The following is a 27,100-nucleotide window of genomic DNA, read 5'->3' as shown; positions in this document are numbered from 1 at the left end:
GGGCAGAGCACCGGGCAGGTGGAGAAAGAAAATAAAACACAAGAAAACCATGGGGACCCCAAGAAAGCCAGGACTACCCCACACACTGCCCAAGGGCACAGGGGACATTATCTTGGAACACGGGGCAGGGGTCTCAGCGACTCCTTTGCAGACAATGTGTTCCACCTTCTTAACCAAGGGATCAGGGACAAACTCACAAGGGAGATTAGGAGAATCTTAGGGACTGGAGAAGACACAGCACGGGGAAAACCTGCCAGGTGCGTGAAAGGGTGTTCAAGGGAATTAGAGATTTACTCTTGCATTGGTCAACAAGGCAGATCTCAAACCGGCAGCCCACCTTTGTGACTTAAAGAAGAAGAGGAAAACTAGATCCGAAGACAGCAGAGGAGAGGAAATAAAGATGGGACAGAAATGAAAGGAAAGAGCAAAAATCACTTGCTTCTTGCACTTGCAGAAGAGCCAGGTTTGGTTCCCAGGACCCACACCAGGCCCCTCGCAACCGCCTGTGGTTCTGGCTCCAGGAGACGACCCGTCACCCTTCTCTGGCCTCTGTAAGTACCTTCATGCACAGGTGTATGCACACAAAGACAACCATACATAACCATACCTGAAAAAGAAAAAACTAAAATATTTTTAATAGGAGAAATGAAAGGGGGATCGATCATACTACTGATTCTGAAAAAAGGGGGGTTAACTATAAGGTAACATGGGTGTAAGGTAGGGTATACCAATGGGTAGTGAAGAGACTGAAGTCTCTCCCAGCAAGGTCTGGGGAAATAGTTCAATAGTTAGGAGCACCTACTGATCTTCCAGACGACCCGAGTTTGTTTCCAGCACTCATGCAGGGGGTAGGGGCAGTCAGGTCTCTATGGGCACCTCACTTACATACACATACCCATCCCCACGTACGCATAGTTTAAAATAATAAAAATAAATTCTTTAAAGGCAAGGGGGGCCACAGTTAAGAGCCAGAGGACCCAGGCTCGGTTCTCAGCACCCACATGAGGTGTCTTACAGTCTGTTTCAGTTCCAGGGCATCCTGGGCCTTCTGGAAGCAGCAGCCACCTGCGTGCACATGCTGCACATAAATATAGGCAGGCGCACACATAAATAAGAATAAATAGATCTGGGGCTGGGGATTTAGCTCAGTGGTAGAGCGCTTACCTAGGAAGCACAAGGCCCTGGGTTCGGTCCCCAGCTCCGAAAAAAAGAACCAAAAAAAAAAAAAAGAGAATAAATAGATCTGAAGGGGAAAAAAAAACCAGCAGAGACAAGTCCTAGACGCAGTGCTTCCCTGTTGGATTCTGGGTAACAGGTGAAGAGCCCTCGCCCATCTGCCTCAGCTTTCCCGTGTGAGGTGGAGCAGGGAGCACTTCCTGCCTTCGTCTATGAGAATGACATCCCCTAAAGCTAGGCAAGGCAACCACAAGAAAATCCGGGTCAGCACCTCTTAGGATCATGAATATGGAATCCCTCCACCACACACCAGCAAGCTGAGTTCAGTAGCCTAACCGAGTCTTCACCGTGATCAAGCAGGATTTATCTCTGGACTGTGAGGAGGATGCAGTACATGAAAACTGGCAAGTACAAGACCTCACCAACAGAGTGAGGGAAGAAACGCATGATCATGTCCAGACGATACGGGAAAATGTTGAAAGAAGTCAGCACGTTTTCGAGAAGTTTTCCTCGGTCTGATAAGTGGTCTTATGAAAACCCTGCGGCGAGCATCACAGTCAACAGCAAAAGACCAAAAGCTTCTCCTGTGAGATGAGGGAGAAACGCCAGGTATGGTGGTCCACGTCTTTAATCCCAGCCCGAGGGAGGCAGAGGCAGATGGACCTCTGTGAGTCTGAGGCCAGCCTGGTCTCCACAGTAGCCATGGCCGTGTGGAGAGGCCCTGTTTAAACAATTGAAAAGGTGGGGCTGGAGAGATGGCTCAGCAGTCGAGAGCACTGGCTGCTCTTCCGAAGGACCCAGGTTCGATTCCCAGCACCCAGGAAGGTGGTAGCAACCATCTATAACCCCAATTCCAGGGGATCTAGCACCTTCTTATGGCCCCCACAGACATGTGGTGCACAAACCTATGTGTAGGGAAAACACCAACATGTGTCAATTTTTTCTAATTAGAGAAATAAACAACAACAAAAGATTGGGGAGAAGAAAGACAGCTTCTCTTCTATCTAACCCAGAACTGCCCCCCACCCCAGCAACCAGGTGAGATAAAAGAAAGGCATCGGATAAGAGAGGGAGGACAACATGCCTTTAGATCCTGAAAACACTAAGCAGGTCACCAAAGTATCGTGTGAACTGATAAGCAGATTCATAACTGACTCTGTTTATAGAGTGGGATTTCAAACCGGTCCTGTGTGCAGAGCAGAGGTTGAGACAGGAGGCACTGTGGCTAGGCCCAGTTCCAGCGGGTACAACATCGCAATATCGTGCTGGGACTGTCCTGTGTGTCGAGATGGGCAGACTTAGTGGCCCACTCAGCTCAGCACTGGTCAGTGGAGCAAGGGTCATCATGGAAGGTGGGGCCCAGTGAGAACCCAAGGAACTCCCCCCCTTCCGGGAGTGATGAGCCTGTACAAAGTGTTTCCCTGGGGGAATCGGGGATACCCTGTTCAAATCCACTTCTCTGGCCTCTGTGAAAAGCAGATCAGCTTTGATGGAAATCAGTTGATCACAGGAGGCAATTCCTGGGCAGATCCACACACACTCCTGGTTGTTGACAGCTGGACTGCTAAAGTGGCAAACACACTCTCCTTTTCTATGTCCTCGGGAAGAGTAAAGGCAGCTGAGCCTCATGGGGTAAAGGCAAGAGTATACTCTCCCCCTCCGACCTGGGGCTGAGGCCACTCACAGCTTCTCTGTTGTTGGGGTAATAGTTCGTGAAGGCCAGGGCAGGCCTAACAACGGCTCCCAAAAGATGCCTGTATCCTGGTCCCTGGAACTGGTCAGTGTGTTGAGTTTATGGCCAAAAGGGACTCAAGGTGGTGGAGACCTCAGGTTGCTGACCACCAAGGAGATGTGATGATTAATCTTGCTAACTTGACAGGATTTTGGGTCTCCCGAGAGATACACCCCTGGAAAAGTTTGTTCAAGACATACCCTGAATGTTGGTGGCATCATACAATGGACCAGGGTCACTGGCTGGATGAATAGGAGAAAGCAAAAGAATACCAAAGGAAAAGAATACCAGGCATCCTCCTGCCTCCCAGGCCTCTCTTTTTGTTTGTTTGTTTTATATTTTATGAGACAGGGTTTCTCTACTATTAGCCTAGGCTGGCCTCGAACTCAGAGATCCGCCTGCCTTCGCCTCCCAAACGCCAGAATGAAAGGCATGAACCACCACACCTAACCCATTCATCCCTCTCTGCTTCTTGACTGTGGCTACAACGTGACCGCCGCCTTGGGCTCTTGCTATCATGTCTTCCCTGCTGTGATGGACTTCGGTTTCTTTAAACCATAAGCCAAAAACAAACCCTTCTTCTCTGGAGTTGATTTTCATCAGGCATTTTGTCAGAGAGACAGGAAAACTGACTAACCCTGGAGGTGATGTGCCAGTCTCCGCAGAGCCCAGTGCACACGCAGGAAGATGGAGGCAGGGAATGCAAGGGGGATAGACGCTACTCAGAAACGAGGGCAGAGGCCCTCTAGTAGGGCAGGGGTCTTAAAGCTGGGAGAAGGAGGAAACACAGATTTGGCCACAGTGTCATTAGAAGGACCAGGCTCTGTGCCACTTCCTCGTGTGGCTATCCGGCTGCCAACCCACAGGATTTCTGGATAGCAAGCATGGATGCACATTGCATATTCTAAGAATCTCCACTTATGGTAATGGTCACAGCAGCACAAGGAAACGGTGCGACAGAGTCCTTGAACATCTGCACTGGGGCTCTGGAATCCACAGGTCTGGGACATACACGGACACCCTAAGTTAGAAGAGAGATTGTCCTGTCTGCATCCTTGTTCACCAACTCTGACCCAACCCGGGCCTAGACATGGGTGTCACATCGTCTTTTGTGGTTCATTCGTGCCTCCAGGTGGGAGTGGATGGTGGTAAGGCAGGCCAGGTGTGGTATAACACCTTGGCCCAGATGAATTGTCGTCGATTATACCCCCTATGCCGGAAGTTCCTGAGGCATGGCAGGGAGACGCAGCCCCCGTTAGGAGCACTTGGCCTCCCACTGCTCTGGGCAGGAAGTGTGTCCTAAGTGGGATCTATTTGAAGACAGGCTCCTGGAAATACTGAGAGGAATCAGCCTGGAAACAGTGATTGGAGGAGAGGTCTGAGGAAAGGTGGGAGACAGGTTTATAGGGACAGTGGTGTGTGGAGTGACATCCCTAGAGGGGATCTACAATTTGGAGACACCTGACAACCATCAGGCAGGAGGCTGTGAACAGAGTGGCTGTGGTGGCAGGGGTGCTCTCCCAACATGGGTCCTTCTTGTAAGATTGACCTGGACCAGACTACCCTTGCCAAACCACCTTTCTCCCCAGGCCATCAGCTCCGGCTGACGGCCCAGAGAAAATCAGAAAGCCACAGAGATCAGGGCTGAGCAGCAAAAGGAAAACCGGATAACAGAATGCCTCGGGGTCCCTTAGAGTAGCCCTGGGACGACAACAGGTTGGGATAGCAGCCAGCTGCATAGAAGATGGAGCCAGCATGTGGATATAAACTTGTTCCCACCACTCAGAAGCCCAGGAGCCTCGGCTGCAGGCGGAGGCCACGCTCACTCCCCTCCACTGGCCAGCTCTGAGCCAGTACCAGATGCTGTGAAAGAAGCCATCATTACCCTGGCCTAAGTGAAGGTCTCTTCTAGAAAACCCCAAATACACTCCTGGCACCCCAGCGGTAACATTCCTGAGGCTGTCCTGTCCAGCCACTGCAGGTCTTCCCAGGATACACAAGAACAGGGGAGCAGAAGTGTTGCTGCAGTGTGGGAAACAGCACTAGTCCTGGAGGATCCTGGCTCCTCCCATCTGGCGTCCCCTCTGGTCTGAGTCTCCACGGGGACTGCATCCCCACACATCTGTCTCGGATGAGTCTCGGGAACCCAGGCATTGAATTAGGCATAGACAAGTATCCTAGAGCAACCTACAGACCTCACGTTCATCCTGTCCTCGGGATAAGGCTGGGTCCTCCCGGCACACGAGGATGGGAAGGAAGGAGGTTCACCAGGGACACAGGTGTTCACAAGCAGCACGGTACAGCATTTCCCAGAGCTTCCCAGAGAGAACTTTGGAGGGAGAGGCAAAGGGCACAGCAAGGAGGCAGAGTGGCCAAGGAGAACAGGCGCCTGAAGCTTAAGTAGACCCAGAAAACAGTCAGGAAAAGTATGGAACACTGGGGCCAGCTGAACTGGGTCCAGGCACCAGCCTCTGGGAGCACCGTGGATGGAGGGATGAGACTGGAGCAGCTTGGCTAGATGTGTTGGGTTCAAGACATCCAGAGAAAAGTGGAGGGGCAGCTGAAGATGGGGTTGGGGCACCGGCACGGAGATCTTAACCTACTTGCACCTTGGGAACACAGAGCTGGGACCAGAGCCAGGGGGTGAGCAGGCTGACCAGACCTGGTCCCTCCTGTCCATAAACGCTGGAGCCCAGGAAGCAGACACAGGACTCTGGACTCCATGGTGGGATTCCCCAAGCACAGCTGTGGCTGGATCATTTTACTGCCACCAGAGGGCGACAGGCTCAGCTCAGGAGACTCAGTGAGACCTTTGCAAGGTAGACTGGAGCTGCGGGCTTGCAAGACATAGGACTTGGGGTTTTCTGCCTGTTTCTGCCCAGCTGCGTAAACTATATGAGCGCTCGAGAGCGCGCGCGCACACACACATAGGCATGAATGCTTTTGCACGTTTATGCATACACACCTGTGCATGTGTACACTCGTGCACATACCGTGCATATCTGGGCCCATGGCAAGTCCCCTTACTGCCAGTCCCCCTTCCCCCAGCCAATGTAGGACACTCAGGTTCTCACCTGCAGGGGCCTTGGTGTTCTCCGAAAAGGACTCTTTGCCTGGACCGCTGGCCTTCCTATGCAGCTGTTGGCTATCTCTCGGGTTCCCTGAAGGAAGGTAGCAGAAGTGTAAGGATGTGAGTCGTTCCTCAGCCCATCAACTTCAGGTGGCGTTTATGGGACACCAGCTAGGCTTGCTCCCAGGCTATTAGGGAAGGACTCACGAGGCCAGCACATGCAGCAGTTTTAATGAGCATCGTCTTCCAACAGCAAATACACCTTAGCCTGGCATCATCAAGAACCAACAGACATATCTACCCCTGTGTCTGGAAGCAAAACCCCAGGCCCAGGCACGTGGAAGTCCCAAAAAGGGCACCCCCCCCCCATAGTCCTGACTGCTGCCCTCACCGCCCCCCAACAATGCCCCTGCCACTTTCCAAGTCCTTCAGCAAAGCCTCTCTCCAACTCTGCTCCAGCCAGACAGGTGCTCTCAGTCTGCTCCTGAGGTTTCTGGGCAAGGGCAGGGTGGATGGGGGGGGGGGGTGCTGGGTAGGGCTGGGCCAGGCAAACCAGTCTGGCCAGTGAAGCAGAGTTGGTTGGGATGAGGCTCTGGGCGTGGGTGTGAGTCAGCGGGCTGGGGCTGGGGGAACCACTGGGGAGCATGTCACCTGGAGCGACTCCTCGAAACAGGAGGCCTGGGAAGGAAGCCTCAGATGAAAGTTGGTCCTGGACCCCCCAGCTCCACCCCTGGGACTAACAGGTGGGCCGTGCGAGGGTCCCTTGGACCTTGCTTTAATTTAAAGGGGATGCTGGACTTCCAGTCATGACAGTAGTCAGGTCCCACACCCCATCCCAGGAGCCAAGCTAGACTTTTATCTAGGTTTTCGAAGGCTCAGTGTCTTCACCAGCCCATGGTGTGGCCCAAGTGCTTCATGCTGGGGTTATGGTGGCCCTTCACCTCTGGCAAGCTCCTGCCCAGCAGGGTTCATCTGGGTAGGCCTGGGGCTCCAGTGGTCAGCTGGGTTGGGATGGTCTATGGGTCAGTGAGGGTCTGGGCAGTTAAGGCTGGCGTATTTGGGATGCAGCTCTTGGCCCTGTGGCCAGTTTGAGTTTCCCGCGACCGGTGATGGAGGGTGGGGTAAGGGGGTGGGGGGTCGGCTTGGTGACGCCCAGGCAGGACCAGGCAAGTTCTCAAGCAGCAGTTTAGCTACTGAGAGCCGCCCCCAGTTTCTCAGTCTCCCTCCCAGTCTGGCCAGTGAAGTCTGTGGCCTGTAAAGTCCCGCACCCTGTGTCAGCATGTTAGTCAGCCTTCTCGGCTAGGGTGAGCCACTGTGCCGCCAAAGTCTCTATAAACTCTCTGGTGTGGCCCAGTGCCACAGAGTGGGACCTGTGGGGCCTATCGGCAGAGCCAGGGCCCTGGGCTCTGCTGCCGTGGTGCGGAGATCAGCCAAGGGGCAGCTCGGCTACTTGGGACAGCGGGAGCAGAGGGCTGAACCTGGCTGAGAGCAAGCAACCTATTGTGGCCTCTGGGGTGTCCGCTGAGCTCCCCAACCAGGCCAGTTGATGAGCCAGGCCCCTGGGGAGCAGACATCTGGTGAAAGAGGCACTGGATCCAGGGCCATGTCTGGGAAACGAGCTCGAGCTCGAAAGCCCCGAGGCAAGAGGGTGGGCAGGGCCCAGAGGGCAGCTGGGCGGCAGGGCCCTCAGGCTGAGCCCCCGCCCCCCAACACAGGGGGCCCTCAGGACCAGGTGGGGGTGGCCCCGACAGAGCACGTGACCAGCATTCAGCCAGCTCCTCAGGGACACTCCAGGGCCACCAGGCCAGAGCAGCTACAGGCAGCCCCGAGGCCAGTTCAGGCCGCTGCTTTGGAATCCGAGCTGGTGCTGGCTCCTGAGCACATGGAGGGCTATGGAGCTGGGGCCCCTGTACCAGCCCTGGGCCCTGAACTGCTGAGACTCCACGAAGTCCAGCTGTGCCTAGCCCAGGAGCAGCTGCTGCTGGAGGACCGGAGGCGGCAGGTCCAGCTGCAGATGCAGCTGTGGCAGGAGGAGCAGCTGTGGCTGCAGCAGCTGCAGGAGGAGCAGCTGTGGCTGCAGCAGCTGCAGGAGGAGCAGGCCTGGGTGCACATGGAGGGGCTGCAGCTGGCTGTGGCCCTGGAGCAGCTCCGGAGTGAGGGAGTCGAGGCACTGCAAACCCAAGGCCAGGTAAGGCCTAGAGGGGTATTGGGCAGGGGCTCGGGCAGTGACTGTACAGTGAGGCTCTCAAGCATCTTATTGATGTGTGACAGGTGGGAGGCCAGGTTGGTTGTGGAAGGTCTGTGGGCCTGTATACCAAGAGGGGCCAGTGCTCACTACAGAGAATGTTGCCCAGATGAAGCACAGGAAGCCTGCCCAGACCACACGATGCTTGGTAGGCAAGGCCACTGAGGGAGGTAACTTGTTTGGGAATGGAGGTGTCAGGGGACCAGGATAAGTAGCTACAGGAGCTGTCCAGGGCAGTACACATAGTAGGGTGTGGAATGAGGGCTGGGTACACAGGTGATAGACAACATCAGAACCAAGGAGCAGTCCCCACCCCAAGGATCCTGGACAACTTCTCGTCTGGTCCACCCGCCCTGCCCCGTGTTTACTGCAGCTTGGTTCCCAGGGCTTGAGATCAGAGAGGCAGAACGCACTGCTGGTGCCCATTATCCTCATTCCAGGAGGAAGACTGGCCTCAGACGCAGCTGGGGTTATTTTGGGCAACTAGGATCTTACCCCAGCGTAGTGTGGAGTCACCACTGCCTGTCAGCTCCAGGAAATCTGGCACTGTGTGGTCTAAGATGCAGGACTGCGTGGGGGTCTGGGTGGGCAGCAGGCACAGACTCCAGCCAGGCTATGCAAGAGACAGTCTGGCAAGATGTCCACAGCTCTGGCAGAATGAATGGGACTCAGAGCGGAGGAGTGATAAAGGTTGCGGGAGGGTAGGCAGGGGGGGGGAGGGAGTCCTTTTTCTGATGCTCTGCAGGAGCCAGCCCAGGCTAGCAGTAACGTTTCATCCTGGGAGTGCTTATGGAGAGACAGTCTGAAGGGGAAGGCAGGATTGCGGAGCCATGAAAAGGCAACCACTTAGCACGAAGACGCCCAACTCGGATTCAAGCCCTGCTTTTCTGTCGATATTGCTTTGTTGTTGTCATTGTTGTTTTGAGACAGGGTTTCTTTGTGTAGCCCTGGCTGTCCTGGAACTCACTCTGTAGACCAGGGCTGGCCTTGAACTCAGAGATCTGCCTGCCTTTGCCTCCTGAGTGCTGGGATTAAAGGTTTTCGCCACCAATGGCCTACTACACTGTTGTCTTTAAGCTACCTGCCCCTCCAATCTCCTCCTGACCCCTTTCCCTAACATCGTACTCTCCTGAGCACTGTACCCACACCCCACCCCAGCCCTAGAGATTCAGGGCACAGTGGACATCTGAGCTTTGAGCTCACAAATCTATCAGACCCGCACCCAACTGAAAGATCTCGTGGAAACCACTTAGAGAGAAAGGGTTTCTGAGGAGCTCTATGTGTCTAGTGGTCTCACGGTCAGCATTGGGGTAGTGCCCGGAAGGTCAGAGGGGGCACTCACCAGCAGCAGCTCGAAGCTTGGACCCAGAGAGGGACGCCTGCCCCTTTGCTGTACCTTTGGGCCCCCCCTTCTTAGTGCTCATTCTCCTGAGGGTGGGAAGGAAAAGTCCAGGGATGGTATATTCAGGAGATCAGAGGACAAGGCAGTGGACATACTGCCCTGGCCCTGGATTTAATACACAGCAGGAGCCTAGACCTCCAGCCCATTCCCCAGCCAGCTTCTTGGTCCACCTGCCTGCCCCTGGTTGTCTGAATGTGTGCCCAGTAGCTCGAGGGAGGATGTCTAGCAAGAGGATGTCTCTCGCTATGCTGTATACCCCTCCTCTGAACTCTGGCTCTGCCCGTCCTGCTGTGTTCTAGCACTGGGCTAGAAGCTCCACAGCCTGAATGCTACAGGCTTGCCTTCAACTACCGTCAACTTGGGTCAACACAACCCCTCTCCACCCTCAAGCCTTCTTTCTTCTTGGCCTTGGAAAACTCTGCTGTCTGGTTCTGGAAGCAATGCTCTTCTCCCCAGCATACAAGGCTGGCCCCCATTCATTCCCCCTTGGAAGAACTTTCTTTCCACTCCTGTTGTGGTGAGGGTCTTCCTAGAAACCCTCACAGGGCCAATGGATAGGAAACTGTGTAGTGCGATTGCTGACTCCATACACCTATGTGCCCACAGGGTGCCATAGTACATTTGGAAATGGAGTTAATGAACTGTTATCCTAAAAATAGGACCTGAAAGTAAGCTGTCTTACAGAAAATGTTCGGGCAGGTGGCGGACAGTGAGAATTTGGAACAGGAGAAGTGGCAGATAGCGAGCTAGCTGGTTTGGAGTTCAGGGTGAGGCATAAGTAGAGGAGGGTTGGAGGGAGGGCTGGGTAGACTAGGGACCTAGGAGGAACTAAGCCCTTAGGTATACGGGTGATGTGTTGGGGTTGATATGAGCATGAGGTTCCCTGTTTGTAGAGGGTCCAGTACCTGCAGCATCTTGGCTGCAGAGTCTTCAATGTGCATGCGTTAAGACAGGACCTTCAGTTGGTGTCTACAAAGAAAGGCTCCGTGGGTGCCAGACCAGACCACTGTTGGGGCAGTTTAGAGAGTGGTCCTCATGTGAGATGAGGGGTTGGGAGGGATTGGTGTGCGGGATTCTTTGCGGCAGAGGGACATCTGCTGTGGATCATCCCAGATTCCCTTGTGCCTGAGGGGTCCTATGTATATGGGTATGTGTGCAGGATCCTATATGGTTAGGCATGTGAGTGGGGAGGCCCGTGGAGTTCCTATGCTATCGGTCTCATGTGCGATAAGCCTAAGGGGAGTGCACTGGGGAAACCAGAGGTGTGTCTGCGTAAGGTAAGGCGGTCACCTGAGTGAGCTGGGTACCCAGGCCCCAGTGCCTGCGATCTCACCTGCCTCACCTGCCTCTCACTACACTGAGGCTAAAAGCTCCGCCCCTCGCGTCGAGCTGGCCAGTTTCCTAGCGACTAAGCCGGAACTTCCGAATCACCCCAACTTCCGGGGCGAGGGTCAGGGGTCGGCAGTAGGGGCTTCGAGCGATCGGTTCGCAAATGGGTTCAAGGGGCTTCGGCGTCCTGAAAGAAGAGGCTCTAGCAGTCCGGAGTGACGCTGGCCAGGGTCCGGAGCGCAGCTCTGGGACTCCACTAGAGCGCTCGGGGGTCGGGGTTGAAGTGTGGGCTGGGGGCGCCAGTGAGACCACACTGGAGACCCGGGATCGCGGCCGGGGTCCGGGGCGCGGAGGGCGCAGGAATGCGGGCGCGTCGGGGTGGGGCCGCCCCGCCCAGGTGCTGCCCGGGCAGGCAGGAGGCAGAGCGCGGGCGGGGCGGGGGCGGGAGCGTGAATCAGGCCGAACGGGCGGGCGGGCCGCGGCGGGGAGTGGCTGTCGGACGGACCGGACCGCGAGGCCGCTGGGCGGCGGTGGGCTCCTGCTGCCCCTGTGCCGAAACCCCGCTCACCTGGCCAGGTAGGGCTCCCTTCCCGGAGCGGGCTGGGCATGGCGCGGCGAGGCGCACAGGACGGAAGGCTCGGGCCTCCGCGCGGTGGCACCCGGGTCTGGTCTTTGGACCTGGGACGGGCAGTGCAGTGAGCGGGTGCGTGGGGCTGTGTCGGAGACAGGGGGACTGCGCTGCGGGGTACTGGGTGAGGGATTTCCTAGGGGCACGCTGTCAAGTAGGAGGCAGAAGAGTGCGATTCGCTCTGGCGGCCTAGGTGTTGTCGGGACATGACCTGTACCTTTCCCGGAGCCTCTCCCCAAGCCGCCATGAACCAGGGTGTCTAGGGCTGGATCCTTGTGTGGAGGGCAGGGAAAACTGGACTCTCCAAACAACTGATCTCATATCCCTGGACTGGATTGGCAGATAAGATACCTGGCCTGGGTAGCCGCTAACTTCCTGGGGTACAGTAACACCCTTGGGCCTTGCAGTGCCTAACCCGAAAGCTGTATAATTCATCCGACTTCCGGTCTTTGAGCCGAATCCCACCTCCCAGCTTCTTGTCCCCTACCAGCCCGGTCCTACTTGATCACAGTCATCTTCTTTGTGTAGTAGCCTAAGGTCCTCCCCTATGTGATCCCCCTTCCAGACACAGGAACACTACTACCTCCAGCCAGATAGGAGGGGGAAGGGTCATTTTCTTGTGCTATTAGTGGTGAAGAGCCTGGGGACTAGCTTCAGGTAGGAGGTCAGGAGCAAAAAATTCCTGCTGAGTCACTGGTTTGGGTGGGATAAGCGCCTTCCTTAAGCAGGGCCCCCGCTTGGATAGGCAGATGTCAGTGAGCAGGCTCCTGGATTCACTGCTGACAGGAGTGGTCACCGCCTGGTCCATAGTCAAGGGGTGATGTGTACCGGTGAAAGGGTACAAGGGCATTTAAGGTCGTGTGTGACTGCTGTGAGGTCATCACAGTGGCCGCTCCGGATGAAGGCCACTTCCCAGCCCCATATATCTCTGTCTTCCTTATACCAGGGAGTGCCCCCCCAGAGTGAGCAGGCTAGTGCCCCAGGTAGTGTGGGAATGCTGCCTACAAAAGCTGGGTACACTATGAGACCTGTCCCGGCCAGCCTTCGACCCCAGGGGGTCTGCCTTGATCTCTCCAGAACTGTGTGCCACACCTCACATTGCAGACAGGAAGGAAAACCAATGGCCTCCAGTCAGGGCAATGCCCCAGAGGGAAGTCAGAGCACTCTTCTTTGGGCCAGTAGACATAGGAGTGTCCTCACCTCCAATCTCTGTCACACTTGGACTTGCTAATGTGTTATACCATGCCCCTAGGGGTGGCAGACACTATAATTCCCTGGGTCTTACACAGCGGAGTCCCGCCGACCCCCAACATCATTGAGCAAGTGTCCCCTAATACCAGAGCTGCCATTCTGTCCACGTCACTGGCCCACTCCTCAAGGCACTCCTCCTGGGCAGAAATACTTTCCTAGTTTGGACTAACATCCAGGAACCTGTGTGCTAGGCAGGGCATGAGTCCCAAGCCTTTTCAAACCTGAGGAGCAGTGAGGAATAGTGTGAGCCTGACCTAAGGCGACTTCCAGGCCAGAGGTCAGCGGGTTTCCTGGTGTTTGGTTGTCACTTCTAATGCCTTCTTCAAACACAAGCTTCTGCTATTCACCCGCGTGGTCCAGGAACCTCCTGGTATGGACATGGACAGTTCCTCAGGCACCTACTTGTCAGTGAACTCAGACCAGGCTAGACCTGGGCCGACCCCTGACATTTGGTTTCCAAGGCACAAAGGTCGTGTGCGTGTGTGTGTGCGCGCGCGCGCGTGTGCGCGCATGTGTGTGTGCGTGCTCACACATGCCAGCCATTTCATAAAGAGTCATTCTTAGTGTATTGGGGAGAGGGTGGTGATCCAGGGTCTTGGCAATGTCTCTGTCGCCATCCGGATGGGTGAGTGAGTCTGGAAGGGTATAAAGGAGAGACCGGACAGGGAGGGGCTGGTCCCAAGGAACTGTGGCCCATGGAGGTTTTAGCTGAGAGTGAAGTTTTGTAGAGAGGTTGTTGGAGGTTGAGGAGTTGGGGCAGGGAGCTCAATGAAGGGACTGTGGGCAGATGCAGGTGTGGACTGAGGAAAGAGGTGTGGGTGGGGCTTAAGGCCATCATCTCTGGATGAGTCAATCTCCACTGTGCTCACCTGGGCCGGGTATGGTGTCCTGCCACCCCTCCCAGCTGTGCAGTGAAGGTGACAGGCCAGAGCACTGCCCAGGATCTTCAGGCAGTGGAGACTCTGGACAAAAAAGGGATAATCTCTTTAACCGGACTGCATTTGTATCTTAACCAGAACTTACTTTTATAGGAAAAGGGAGCCACAAAGTAAATGGGCCATGACTCTGAAATGAGGCTAGGTGGGACCTCTTACCTGTATGGAATGGGGCAAACACCGGCAGTCCCTGAGACTGATGCAAACAAAGTGTCAGCCCCAGGAGGGGGAGTTGGGGCTAAGTACCATTGGCCCATGTCTTCCCCGCTAGGGGCATGCTACGGCCTGTAGTGTTGCATCGTAGCCTGTCTTTGTTGGGGCCTGGAAGAGCTCCCAGGCCTAAGCTACACCCAAGATCTAGCAGCTACATCACCTGTTTGTGTCCACTTGTGGAATAGGTAAGTGGGTCCTACTGCCCCTAGTTAATGCATTTTCCTGCCCCTCCAGGCCCCCGGCCCCAACATGGCCCGTCGCTCCCAGAGCAGCTCTCAGGGGGACAACCCATTGGCACCTGGGTACCTGCCACCTCACTACAAAGAATATTATCGCCTAGCAGTGGACGCACTGACTGAGGGTGGGCAAGAAGCCTACAACCGCTTCTTGGCATCTGAAGGGGCACCTGACTTCCTGTGCCCTGAGGAACTGGAACATGTGAGCCGTCACCTGCAGCCCCCACAGTATGTGTCCCGGGAACCCCCTGAAGGCGCTCCTCCTGATGTGGACATGGACGGTTCCTCAGGCACCTACTGGCCAGTGAACTCAGACCAGGCTGTGCCTGAGCTGGACCTGGGCTGGCCCCTGACATTTGGCTTCCAAGGCACAGAGGTCACCACACTGGTACAGCCGCCGCCACCTGACAGCCCCAGCATCAAAGATGAAGCTCGGAGGATGATCCGCTCTGCCCAGCAGGTGACGGATGGTGGAAGGCAGCCTGAGCTGGGTTTTGAAGCATGAATAGGAGGGTGTGGGAGATAGAAAAGCATCCCTGGTACTTGGGATGCCAGGGCTGGCCAGCCAGACTTCAGCAGTAAGGTTGCCCTGTAGAGTTTGTTCACTCTCACCGGGGACCTGGTTAGTGGGCTCTGTAGACATTCGCTTGTCTAGAACCATGGCCGGTATCCAGAAGCTTAGGGCCTTGCTCAGCTGAGAGCCACCCCCACCTCCACCCCCAAGCAGTTGGTAAACTGAAAAAACAAAACAAAACAAAAAAGCCCAAGTGTTTAGCACTGAGGGGAGGTTGAAGCCAGCCTGGACTACACAGTAACCATCCAGTCTTAAGAAACAGGAACAAAACCCAGGAATATTAGAGAGGTAGAAATGCCAGACGGTAAAGGCCTAGCTTCTGCCCCTGCTCCAGGAGGTTGAAAAACCCCCCAGGCCTAACTACCCATCTTGACAACTTGGGATCTGAACACAGAGATGCAGATATGCCCCCTCTGAATGAAGCACCCTAAAAGTGTAGTCCCTGCTCCACGCCCCCTTACAGGCTACCAAGTGTCAATTGTTTTGTGTCCCTCTGCTGGGTCCCTTCTACCACTCATGGCCACTCTCTCCTGGGACAGGCTAATGGTCATTTTACAGTGCTTGTAGGTAAAAATGTGGCCAGAGATGGGCAGAATGGCGGGACTCTTCCCTCCCTACTGACCTGATACCCACCTCCCAGGTGGTGGCTGTGGTGATGGACATGTTCACTGACGTGGATCTGCTCAGTGAAGTGCTAGAGGCTGCTGCAAGGCGAGTCCCGGTCTACATTCTGCTGGATGAAATGAACGCCCAGCATTTCCTAGACATGGCCGACAAGTGTCGCGTCAACCTGCACCACGTGGATGTGAGTGACCAAGCCAGGGGAGTGGAGGGAAAATACCTTTGGTGAAGGCCTGACTCCCCTCTCTTCCAGTTCCTGCGCGTGCGCACAGTGGCAGGCCCTACTTACTACTGCCGCACTGGGAAGTCTTTCAAGGGCCATCTGAAGGAGAAGTTCTTGCTTGTGGACTGTGCTGTAGTGATGAGCGGTAGTTATAGGTATGACCAGTGGGTTTCCCTTAGCCCTGGCCCTTCCCGCCTAGTCCTCCCCCGTGGTCCCACTTCCTATAAAACTCTCCTTGCCACAGTCTACCAGCCCAAATCCTTACAGATCCCTGATTATCCAACTGGTGCCTTAAGCCTTTGTGGCCCTACTTCCTCTCCCTGACTCCTGCCATCCTGTTCACAGCTTCATGTGGTCCTTCGAGAAAATTCACCGCAGCCTGGCTCATGTGTTCCAGGGAGAGCTGGTCTCCAGCTTCGATGAAGAGTTCCGCATTCTCTTCGCACAGTCGGAGCCTCTGGTGCCCTCAGCTGGGGCGCTAGCCCGCATGGATGCCTATGCGCTTACTCCATACTCCGGGGCTGGGCCCCTGGTGGGTGTCCCCGGGGTTGGAGCACCAACACCTTTTTCTTTCCCTAAACGGGCGCACCTCCTGTTCCCACCGCCCAGGGAAGAAGGCCTGGGCTTCCCCTCTTTCCTAGACCCTGACCGCCACTTCCTATCGGCATTCCGCCGAGACGAGTTGCAGCGGATGCCTGGGGGTGCTTTGGAGCCTCACACAGGGCTCAGGCCACTGGCGCGTCCAGGTGAGGCTGGGCCACTCGGAGAGCTCCCGGGCCCCCGGGGCTTCTTCCAATCACGGCACCTGGAAATGGATGCCTTCAAGCGGCACAGCTATACAGCAGCAGATGGAGCTGGGGCAGTGGAGAACTTTGCAGCTGCACGGCAGGTGTCTCGACAAACATTCCTCAGTCATGGTGATGACTTCCGTTTCCAGACCAGCCACTTCCAACGGGACCAGCTCTACCAGCAGCATTACCAATGGGACCCACAATTTGCTCCCGCGCGCCCACAGGGCCTCTTTGAGAAGCTTCGAGCAGGCCGACCTGGCTTTGCGGACCCTGACGACTTTGCACTAGGTGCTGGGCACCGCTTCCCAGAACTCGGTGCTGATGTACACCAACGACTGGAATATGTGCCATCCAGCGCATCTCGGGAGGTGCGCCACGGCTCGGATCCCGCCTTTGGACCCAGCCCCCGTGGTCTGGAGCCCAGTGGGGCCTCGCGTCCCAATCTGGGCCAGCGTTTTCCATGCCAAGCAACTTTGAGGCAAGGCCTGGACACCGCTACGGAGGCAGAGCCTGAGCGCAGGGGTGGACCCGAGGGCCGAGCTGGGCTGCGTCACTGGCGCCTGGCTTCCTACCTGAGCGGCTGCCACGGTGATGGTGGAGAGGAGGGTCTACCCATGGAGGCTGAGGCCTGTGAAGATGAGGTGCTGGCTCCTGGAGGCCGGGACCTACTTCCCTCCACCTTCCGCACTCCTGCACCCTTCCCAGCTAAGGGACCAAAGCCGGGCTCAGGAAGCGGTGGTGGTGACAGCTCCGAGCGAGAGGGCCCAGAAGAGACAGGCCTGATTAAGCAGGACTCCTTCCGCTCACGCTTAAACCCGCTCATCCAGCGCAGCTCCAGGCTGCGCTCATCACTCATCTTTGCGTCACAGGCTGAGGGTACTGCTGGGACCACAGCAGCCACCACTGAAAAAGTACAGCTGATGCACAAAGAGCAAACAATCAGTGAAACTCTGGGCCCCAGCGGAGAGGCTGTTCGTTCCAGCGCCTCAGCCAAAGTGGCGGAGCTACTGGAGAAATACAAGGGCCCTGCCCGAGACCCTGGCGGTGCAGGGGGTGCCATCACTGCCTCCAGCCACAGCAAGGCTGTAGTGTCCCAGGCCTGGCGGGAGGAGGTGGTAGCACCAGGAGGAGCAGGAGCTGAGCGCCGTAGCCTTGAGAGTTGCTTGCTAGACCTGCGCGACTCCTTTGCCCAGCAGTTGCACCAAGAGGCAGAGCGACACCCAGGAGCCGCTTCCCTAACTGCTGCGCAACTTCTCGACACGCTGGGCGGCACAGACCGCCTGCCATCACGCTTCCTCTCTGCCCAGGGCCGCTCCTTGTCTCCACAAGGTCGAGATAGCCCTCCGCCAGAAGGGCTTGGGACACACCAGCTGCCTTATTCTGAGCCAAAAGGGAGCCCCACTCCAGCGTATCCTGAGCGCAAGGGGAGCCCCACACCAGCTTACCCTGAGCGCAAGGGGAGCCCCACTCCAGCCTACCCTGAGCGTAAGGGGAGCCCTACTCCAGCCTACCCTGAGCGTAAGGGGAGCCCTACTCCAGCCTACCCTGAGCGCAAGGGGAGCCCCACGTCTGGATTTCCCAATCGGAGGGGCAGCCCAACCACAGGATTGATGGAGCAGAAGGGGAGTCCCACCTCGACCTACCCAGACCGTAGAAGCAGCCCGGTGCCCCCAGTGCCAGAGCGCAGGGGTAGCCCAGTACCCCCCGTGCCCGAGCGCAGAGGCAGTCTCACCTTCGCTGGGGAGTCTTCGAAGACTGGGCCTACAGAGGAGGTGTCTGGCGGCCCCATGGAAGTCCTGCGAAAGGGTTCTCTCCGCCTCAGGCAGCTACTGAGCCCCAAAAGTGAGCGGCGTGGAGAGGATGAGGTCAGTTTCCCAGCTCCGCAGGAGAATGGGCAGCCTGAGAGTCCCCGGCGGCCCTCACTGAGTCGAGGTGACAGCACAGAGGCTGCTGCAGAGGAGAGAGGCTCAAGGGTTCGCCTAGCTTCAGCTACTGCCAATGCTCTGTACAGCAGCAACCTGAGAGATGACACGAAGGCCATTCTGGAGCAAATCAGTGCCCATGGCCAGAAGCACCGCGCAGTCCCTGCTCCAGGTCCAGCCCATAACAGTTCTGATGTAGGTCGCCCAACAACTGCAGGAGACTTGGCACCAGACATGTCTGACAAGGACAAGTGTTCAGCCATCTTCCGCTCAGACAGCCTAGGGACACAAGGCCGGCTCAGTCGCACCCTGCCAGCCAGTGCAGAGGAGCGTGACCGGCTCCTTCGCCGCATGGAGAGCATGCGCAAAGAGAAGCGTGTCTACAGTCGCTTCGAAGTCTTCTGCAAGAAGGAAGACGCTGGCAGTAGTGCGGCAGGAGACAACTTGGCAGATGAGGACACCAGGGACAGTAAAATGGGCAAATTTGTTCCCAAGATCCTGGGCACATTCAAAAGCAAAAAGTGATCTCCTGGTCTTGGAGGCCAGGACTCTGCATCACTGCCATACCGTACCCACAATGCCCATCTGGAGAGGTGGCTGCCAGGTCGGTGTCAAAGCAGTTTGGGACCTGGCTGACAACCACCTCAACTGAGCTCCACTTGAATTCGCCTGGCTACAGCACTGCCTCTTGTTCTTGGCTTTTCCACGAGGGGCTCAGCCCCTCCACCTGGTGCATTTTCCTGATCCCCTCCCCCACCTCAGCCTCCACCATCTCCTGGGCTCAGGTCTACTTTGGGTCTTATTTCACCTCAGGGATCTGTCTGTCTGCCTTATTGTCCAGTTCTTCAGGAACTCTATCGCTTTGTGCCTCAATTCCTTCTTAAGGCCTTTTATCTCAGGGCTTTTTTCTCAGGGTTTGCAGCTCACAGTTCTTGGTTCCACTGCCTCTGGTGACAGCCTCCTCCCACCCTCTCATCTCCATCTCTCTCTGGAACACACCTTGCCTGTTCCCGCTCTGTCTCCTCGCTGCCTCCTAGCACTTTCTCAGCATCTGCCCTCTTGCTATGCGGATGGCAGAATTGGCCTCAGGCAGTTTAAGGGAAGAGAGGGACGCTGGACAGGACAGACCATTGGAAAATAGTTGCCAAACACCTAGAGAGGCGCCTCAAGACACATCTGCCCTCTCCAGCAAGTTTCTGGGTAGTACCTGAAGAGGAGCCAAGACTGGGGAGCATTGGACTTTGCAGTACAATAAAGGAATCTGAACAGACTTTCTGTGACCCCCAAGCCTCAGTAAATTCCTAATCCAGAGTCTGGAAAGAGGCTGTATGTCCCTGGGTACTTTTCTTTCACCGCTAAGCGTTTTGATCTGGAATGACACCAAACGCATAAAGAGAGTCCCTACACACACACACACACACACACACACACACACACACACACACACCTTCTACTGTCTACTATTCTTTCCAAATAGTTTACCGCTATGTCTAAGGAATCTCAAGGGGGCAAAGACTCCAGAACAAAGCCACTGTAAGTACTTCTGACTCCAGCAGCTGGAGAAGGGCGAATACAGGGAATTGGGCAGTGATCCAGTTTGTGCTGTAACATTTCACTCAAAGATTCCCAAGTTCCTGGCCAGGTGCACATGGTCCCCTGGGAACAGGATGAGCTGGAGTGTTTCCTAGTCTTGACATGCTCACTGCTAGGCTTGTCTTAGGGCACATGGTCTGCTGTCCTGTGCGTCACTGCTCATGCTCAGACCTGTTGAGCTCTGCAATGGAAAACTGGAGGCTGGTAGTCCTTCCTGGGGCCCTCTGAGCCCCCTGGCTACGGCCCTTCACACCTTTCTGAGAAGGACATTTCCTGAATCACAGTATCCTGTGTTCTGACATTAGTGATAAACACTACACACGAACTTGGTTCTTACCGAACTTGGTTCTTACCGTCTGGGGCAGCCTGGAACCGCAAGTTCGAGACCACCCAGGGCTACACAGCAAGATTCTATGCAAAAATAAAAGGCAAAAAAAAAAAAAAGTACACCGGCCATGTACATAAATAGGTCTAACTGTCCAGTGTATGCCAGTCTTTAACCCTGTGGCTTTTTTTTTTTTTTTTTTTTTTGGTTCTTTTTTTCGGAGCTGGGGACCGAACCCAGGGCCTTGCGCTTCCTAGGCAAGCGCTCTACCACTGAGCTAAATCCCCAGCCAACCCTGTGGCTTTTCCTGGTTTCCTTTCTGGAAAACCATGAGTCCTGTGCCTCTGTGCCCTCTCCCATACCTGCCAACCCCATTCAAACATCTGGGTCAGTGGGCTATCCACACTCATCCGGGTCTCCAGTCTCGAAAACCAACAGACCCCTCTCAACCATTATCTTTGGAGCTCCTGTCCAGCCCGAACCTTTCCTGCCCTGATAGCCAGTTTTGGCCTCGCAGACACACTGGTTTCCAGCGTTTGCCCTCACTCCTTTGTTCTGTTTGTCAGCCACTTGGAGCTATGCGGCAGACTCTTGAAACCATGCACTGACCCCGCTGGCAGTTAGCCACAGCAGGAGACAAACCTTTTGGCTCCAGTTCTGACTGGCTCCCTGCCGTGTTGGAATCATACCCAACCGTCTCCTATATTCAGTTATTTGATTTCTGAAATCTGTCTCATTTCACACAGTTACCACGGCTATGCAGGCACCAAGTCTGCCCTCCCCACGCCTTGTCTGTTTTGCCATCTGCCCTACAGTGACCAGCAGCTTTAGACAGCTCCTCTAGCTGGTGGTGGGGAAATGGTTTCTCTGTGGTCTACGCCAGCCCTGCTTCAGAGGCTATGTCGAGAACTTGGGTTACTACACAAGTCTGAACCCACGCCAAGTCCCTTACAGTAGAGCCCCACAAGACCTTCAAGGTGTCTTCCTGCCCTCCTTTTTACCAAGACCTGGAGACAGGCCAGGAGTTGGTCACTGTGTGTGTGTGTGTGGGTAAGGGGGGGTCGGGGTCGGGGTTAGGGTACAGGCTGCACTCACAAAAGGTAGCAAGAGGATGGTAGTGGGTGAAAGATGGCTTAGCTGGTCTAAGAAAGATAAAACTTTATTGGAATAAATTGTTGGGGGTGGAGTGGAAACCTCCATCTACTCCCCCTTAGGGGAGAGAGGCTCAGAGAACCCTCCTGGAACTCGAAGGCGGGGAGGCAGAGAAGGGAGATGATGCGCTGGGGTCTGGGGGCCGGCGCCAGTTTGCCGCAAGGAGGTTGGTGGGCGGCTCACGCACGCGGTCCGGGGAGCAGAGGCAGGCGGCCCAGCGCGGAGCGGCACACGGTCCCGTAGGCCTGGGAGTAGCCGCCAAGAGCAGCTCTGGCTGCACCCTGGGCCCCCTGCGAGACCGAGATGCCAAACATCCTTCGGCCGGGTCGGGGTTCCGGGGCCTCCCGGGGCAGGCGGGAAGGGACCTGCACGCAGGCGAGGGTCTTGTTCAGGAGGGGGAAGAGGGGAGCAGGGATCTGGGGGGGGTACGAACCGCACTGAAGGGAGCTGGGAAGGGCCGGGGCCGGGCTCACCCGTCGCGCGCCGACAGCCCTTGGCCCACCGCCCCGGGCCGGATCACTGCGGATCAGAGGCTGATTGGCCGCCTGAGCCGCGGCCTGTGAAGTCAGGGAGGGCGCCACCGCCCTAACGTGAGTCTTCACCTGGAGGGGGTGCGCCAGTCGGTCACGGAAAGGGACCGCAAGCGGCTCTTCCGTGCCCACCCAGCCTCGACTTACCCCTGAGGGTGCGGAGGGTGGCTCCCCTGTGGCCCCTGGGGGCCTTTCCCCGCTGCCTGGCGGCGGAAGTTGGTACAGGGGGTCTGAACTCTGCCTGCGAACTTCTGTGGGGTCGTAAGAGCAACCCCCGGAGTTAGGTCCCCGCTGGTGCACACGTTGGTTGCCCTACACAGAAGGGGCCAGGGGTGCGTGGGAGGCAGGCAAAGCTCACCCACATGCTCGGGATCGTGACCATGGCCATTCTGAGGTTTGGGTCCGCGTTTCCGCGCAGGCGTCTCCGCCAAGACCTGGGGGAGGACTCCGGGCTTGAGCGATTGCCTCTGGGAAGCCCTGAGCTCTGCCCGCGAGGCCACAACCCCCAAGTCTTCCTCTCGAGGGCTGCGGCTGTTCCGTCTCCGCTCCAGGATCATCTGCGGAATGGGAGGGGCGCTCAGAGGAGGCCGGACAACAGTGGGGTCGTTGCAGTGCCGGTGGACAACACTGGGGTCAAGGGTGTCCGTGGAGAGCGGACGACGGGAGTCCATAGCCCCAGCACCTGGTACAGGCGGTTGCGATACTCTGGTGCAGAGAGCTGGTCTCCTTCGTGTACCGGGAGCCGCACATCGGACCCCCGTGTCCACTCGCGGTCGGGGCAATGGAATCTGAGGAGCCAGGAAAAAAAATAGATGCAGGTGCGATGGGGACACAAGTGGCAGGGCTTCCACCCCTGCCGTCTTACCTCTGCACGTAAGGGTGTTGAAGAGCCTGCTCTGCACTAAGCCGTTTGTCCGGAGCAAATGCCAAGAGTCGCTTGAGGAGGTCCAGGGCTTCTGGGGGGGTGTCTGGCGGCAGGAGGGCGTCCAGCGTCTGCCGTGGCCTGCGGGCAGCCGCCTGTCGTCTCCTCTCTAGGGCCCCACCCGCGGAACCTTCTGTCTGTACGTGATCTCTGCTTTTCTGCTCGTGTAAATCCCACTGAGTCCTCTTTCCGAGGGGGTCATCACTTCACCCCCTCCTCCCCGCGCAGTGGGACGCTCCCCCCTTTTCTAAGGCTGGGGTGTTCTCATTTTTGGGAAATGGGTCTCAGTTTTCTTAGTTTTCCCTTTTCCTTGTCGATCTCCTAGATTTTGCGCCACCCCACTCCACTTCGCAACTAAGCTTTAAGAAGCTGGGGCTAAGCACAGAGCTCTACACTGGTACAAACTGGCTCCTGTGTCAGCTGCAAGATGGCAGCCCCCTCCTGCGACCTGCACCCCTTCCCCGTGCCTAAGTGTTCCACTCACCTGGATCCAAGATTCTGCAGAATCAAAGCACTGTAGTCTGATCCAAGGCCCTGGAGCTCTGTGGGTGGGTGGAGGAAGGAGGTATAAGCAGGCAGTTTGGTGGAGGGGGAAGCCATTGCTTCTGCACAGAGTCTGTGGTCTAGAAGGGCTCAGACCCCTAAAAGCCAGCCCCTTGTCCTGTCTGAGCTTGTGAGTGCCAGTAGCTGTACCTTACCTAGAAACCAAACACTGCAATATGATCAGAGGATGCTGGGATGGTTACACCTCCCTTTGCTTCTACCCAAAAACCAGGACTTTGCAGAGAGAACAGAGTTGCCCTGCTGGGCCTTGAAGGTATCTCTCTCTTGCCATGCCCCTCTCTCCACAACCAATGCTCTCAGCAGCCAGTGCAGACGCGTCATTCCTGTTCTGATCAGCCTCCTCACAATCAGCTCCTTCCTGTTACTGTTTAACTTTCTCTGTCCCTGTGGCCAATTCGGCCTCTCTACATCAGCCGCCCCCAGCAGCTGCTCTCTAGGCCCTCCAATCCACCGGGCCCTTTCAGTCTTTCTGGGGCAGATGACTCCCTTCTATGCACAATATTGGGGCTGTGCCCTCTGACTCATTATCCTCTGCCTAGGGACAGGCTGCTGAGGTCGGGACCGGAGGTCAGTGTACATGCTCACCCTCCATGGAGGGCAATGGAATGGTCTCCAGGATCAGCTCCAGCTGGTGGAAAGTAGATGTACCCGGAAACAGTGGCTGCCCTCGAAGCATCTCTCCCAGTATGCAGCCCAGGCTCCACATGTCCACCCCAGGGGTATACCTGGGGCAGGAAGGGGCATGTGCAAGGGCAGGGAGCACAGGGGCGGAGGGCAGGATGGGAGTGCAGGGATAGAGCAGCAAGTACTCAATGGAGCCCAAGCAGGACCAGGACACAGGGGCCTGAAGGGAGGAGGTAGGTTGGGTGTCCGGCTGTTACCATCGGGAAGACAGAAGCACCTCTGGAGCTCGGTACCAGCGTGTGGCCACATATTCTGTCAGGGCCTGGCCCCCAGGCCCTTCAGGGAAGTCACTGAGGGAGCGTGCCAGGCCAAAGTCACATAGTTTCACCCGGCAAGCAGCATCCAATAGAACGTTGGCTGGCTGGAAAAGGGATGGGCTTGAGACCCAGCAGGCTGATGCACAGGGCAGTTGGGGAGCTGTGGGCACGGTGTGGACCTAACCTTCTGGTCCCGGTGAATGACGCGCCCTGAATGGATAAACTTGGTGGCTCTCAGGAGCTGGTAAAAGATGCAACGTTTGTGGATGTCCTCCAACAGTCTGCCCTTCTGGATGACCGCGTTCAGGTCGGTGTCTGCGAAGGGGCAGGAGCCGGGGAAGGAGACGCAGGTCAGTCTGGAGGGTGAAGAGTGCAGGTCTGTACTACTTTGAGCCTGCACCAGCCCTCAGCCCATCCTGGGCTCTCTCTGCCATCTACCCAGCCATTCCACCCATCTTCACTGTCAACAGAACCATAGTGGTCTATGGGATTGCTCTCAATCCACTTCATGCTGTTCTTGGTATGCACGCTGAGCAGGATGGGGAGAACAGCAAAGGAAGGCAAAGCAAGGATTCTATGCAGGGGGGAGGGGGGAGGGGGGCACCACTGCCAGACCAGTGCAGGGAGAGGGGGTTCACCAGCTCTGTGCTCAGGTTCAGGGGACAGATGAGAGTGACAGACACAGCAGGGGCCAGGCAGCAAAGGAACATGAGGAGGGAGGCAGGCCACTCAAGGAGGGCTGGGGTCTGGCCAAGGTCTCACTCACCCATGGACTCAAACACCAGGTAAATATCCCTGTCATTCTTTGCTGGGATTACATCAAGCAGGCGGATGATGTTGGGATGGCCCCCAAACTCCTAGGAAGACAGACTTGCTGCACCCTGGGCTACTGGGGTCAGCTTCTCCCTTGTCTCTGGGGACCTACACCCAGGGAAAGGACGTTGTGGCAAGATGGCCTGGGCCACTTACCCGGAGAAGCATGATTTCACGGAAGGTCCTCTGTAAGAAACAGAAATGCTCAGCCAGGCTGACCCAGAAATGCCAGGAATCCTACTGTGACGGGTCCTCCCCTCCCCACACCTCTATGCTCCCCCCCCCCATACTCCCCCTCCACTTACCTGAGCATCTGTCTGGTCCCTAAAGGCATCAAAGATTTTCTTGATGGCCACTACCTCACCAGTCCTCCGGTCCATGGCCTTCCATACAATGCCGTAGGCCTGGGGAACACATGGTCAACTTGCTGAACAAGGGCTCTCTACTACACACATATATACATTCCAGCCAGCCAGGCAGCCCCATCCAGCTCTGAATACTGGGAGCGGTCAGAGTGCGACAGGACCCGAGTAACAGAGCCTACAACAACTAACTGTAGCATGTTCTGAAGTGGGAAAAGGGGTGAGAGCTAGAGAGGTCCCTATGTAGCTGTGAAGCCACAAGTGGACACTTCTGGGCAGGACCTGCTGTCTCTGCAATGACCTTTAACCCTTCCAGCTCCCCACACTTTCTGACCCTTTCTCTACAACCCTATTCCACCTGCTGAATTAACCTTCAGAATGTATCCAGGACCTCCTGGCTTCCCTCTCTCCCACTAAGCTGTGCACTGGCTTCCAGCCTTGCTAGAGGTTGGCTCCCTACTTTCTCAGCCACTCCCACCCATTACAACCAAGGAGCTTCACCAGAGTTAACAGGATGAGCTTTGTAAAGTGTTACCAACAAGTGCTACAGCTCACCAATTAAATAAAGTCAGAGTCTTGAAGGTTCCCAGATCCCTCCACACAATGGGGACCATCACTGTCACTCTCCCAACTCCTCCTAGCTTCATGAATAAAAATGCAGTCTCCAACAGCCAACAGGTCTTTGCTCCAGGGCTGTTGCAATCGATGTTTACTTGATCCCCTCCATGATGCACAGAGAACACACGCACAATCACACACATTCACACATATAACCCCAATATGCTCAGACCCAGTTACAATCACGAATACACCCATGCTCGCACACAATTCCTGTTCTCACTCTATATAGCACTCAGACCTTCCTGAGCCTGCCTTTCAGGGCTTGGTTCTCGAGTGCCACCTGGTTTCCTAGTTTCCTTATGGAAAGTAGAAGCCTCGGATGAGGCAGTACCTGAGCCAAGGCATCAGCGTCCATTATCAGAAGAACTAGATCTTGAGGGGGGCTGACCAGACCCACGAGTAACTGCAGTGACCCTCATATGACAGGATGTCCCCACGCTCACCCCCTTCCCAAGCCTCCGCTTGATCAGGTATCTCTGGGATACATGACGGTCCACCTCGGCAGCACACATGGTGAGAGGCAGACGCTGGCTCTTTGTCCACCGATTCTTTCCTTGGAGCTGGACCTGTTGATCCGTTGGCTTGGGAACCGGCAGTCGCGGTGCTCCTCCCTTGCGCCTGCGCCAATGGGCGGGGTCTGCAGCTAGCCCCACCTGTCCACTTGTTTTTCCTGGTCAGTGCTGCACGCTGGGTGGAGGTTGAGGTGGGGAGGCAGCTCTGCTAGCCCCTGAGTTGTGCACATCTCAGGGCACAAGAGGGTGCTGAGTATCGGGAAATCAGAGCCAGGCTCTCTCAGGAACGAAGCTGTTGGTTGCAATAGTGAATGAAAAGTTGGTGAGATCCGGGTGAAGTGGGTGCCCTAGGCCCTGGTGGAAGAGCACTAGAGAAGGTGACTAGGAAAGTGGCCCAACGCTTTGAGGCTCCAGGCC

At 56.2% G+C, this 27,100-nt stretch overlaps 3 protein-coding genes across 24 annotated transcripts in view; 1 reads left to right on the top strand and 2 right to left on the bottom strand.

Moving 5' to 3' along the window:
* Positions 1-11,035, bottom strand: part of Iqank1 (IQ motif and ankyrin repeat containing 1) — a 35,139-nt gene extending 24,104 nt beyond the window's left edge. For 3 of the 10 annotated variants that reach the window (NM_001439841.1, NM_001432603.1, NM_001432605.1), the window contains exons 1-3: positions 10,959-11,035; positions 9,566-9,651; positions 5,983-6,069 (exon numbers count right to left, since the gene is read on the bottom strand). In NM_001439841.1, coding sequence (NP_001426770.1) covers positions 5,983-6,069; positions 9,566-9,647 — 169 coding nt within the window. In that variant the 5' untranslated portion in view covers positions 9,648-9,651; positions 10,959-11,035. Of the gene's footprint in view, positions 1-5,982; positions 6,070-9,565; positions 9,652-10,915 lie in introns of all 10 variants that reach the window. The other 7 variants (XR_015624350.1, XM_087558684.1, XM_087558683.1 and 4 more) reach the window with 6 other exon arrangements.
* Sack1h (scaffolding CK1 anchoring protein H) lies at positions 6,542-19,619 on the top strand. Of its 3 annotated transcripts, none has more exons than XM_087558098.1 (5): positions 6,542-6,721; positions 14,216-14,677; positions 15,432-15,596; positions 15,666-15,790; positions 15,981-19,619. In XM_087558098.1, exons 2-5 carry the CDS (start codon positions 14,231-14,233, stop codon positions 18,871-18,873), a joined length of 3,630 nt encoding a protein of 1,209 aa, XP_087414224.1. In that variant the 5' UTR covers positions 6,542-6,721; positions 14,216-14,230; the 3' UTR covers positions 18,874-19,619.
* A 1,788-nt stretch (positions 19,620-21,407) lies between these two features.
* Mapk15 (mitogen-activated protein kinase 15) lies at positions 21,408-26,774 on the bottom strand. 11 transcript variants are annotated; one of them, XR_015623842.1, is made up of 14 exons: positions 26,615-26,774; positions 25,494-25,592; positions 25,345-25,374; positions 25,142-25,232; positions 24,560-24,690; positions 24,316-24,479; positions 24,020-24,159; positions 23,355-23,412; positions 22,814-22,979; positions 22,631-22,736; positions 22,307-22,505; positions 22,096-22,199; positions 21,892-22,020; positions 21,408-21,783 (listed from the first exon to the last, which is right to left on the bottom strand). XR_015623842.1 is itself a non-coding variant. In XM_087555945.1 (14 exons), the coding sequence occupies exons 1-14, from the start codon at positions 26,681-26,683 to the stop codon at positions 21,467-21,469; spliced, it is 1,740 nt and encodes a 579-aa protein (XP_087412071.1). In that variant the 5' UTR covers positions 26,684-26,774; the 3' UTR covers positions 21,408-21,466. The 11 variants fall into 11 exon arrangements, 3 of the variants coding, with proteins under 3 accessions (XP_087412071.1, XP_087412072.1, NP_775453.1); XR_015623844.1 differs by having other exon boundaries at positions 21,408-21,708; XR_015623843.1 differs by having other exon boundaries at positions 22,311-22,505.
* Between the last annotated feature and the right edge of the window lie 326 nt (positions 26,775-27,100).

The sequence above is a fragment of the Rattus norvegicus genome, chromosome 7, assembly GCF_021556685.1.
Source record: "Rattus norvegicus strain SHRSP/BbbUtx chromosome 7, alternate assembly SHRSP_T2T, whole genome shotgun sequence".
NCBI lineage: Eukaryota > Metazoa > Chordata > Mammalia > Rodentia > Muridae > Rattus > Rattus norvegicus.
Note: the sequence above shows the minus strand (reverse complement) of the source record. Positions and strands in the feature narration are given on the sequence as shown.

Excerpts from the sequence above, each read along its gene's own strand:
- Sack1h (XM_087558097.1), top strand. The coding sequence starts at position 7,525 with ATGAGCCAGGCCCCTGGGGAGCAGACATCTGGTGAAAGAGGCACTGGA. Across the intron at positions 15,597-15,665 it reads TCAACCTGCACCACGTGGAT|TTCCTGCGCGTGCGCACAGT; the intron begins GTGAGTGACCAA and ends CCTCTCTTCCAG. Across the intron at positions 15,791-15,980 it reads GTGATGAGCGGTAGTTATAG|CTTCATGTGGTCCTTCGAGA; the intron begins GTATGACCAGTG and ends TCCTGTTCACAG.
- Mapk15 (XM_087555945.1), bottom strand. The coding sequence starts at position 26,683 with ATGTGTGCTGCCGAGGTGGACCGTCATGTATCCCAGAGATACCTGATC. Across the intron at positions 25,593-26,614 it reads AGCGGAGGCTTGGGAAGGGG|GCCTACGGCATTGTATGGAA; the intron begins GTGAGCGTGGGG and ends TGTGTTCCCCAG. Across the intron at positions 22,737-22,813 it reads CAACACCCTTACGTGCAGAG|ATTCCATTGCCCCGACCGCG; the intron begins GTAAGACGGCAG and ends CTGGCTCCTCAG.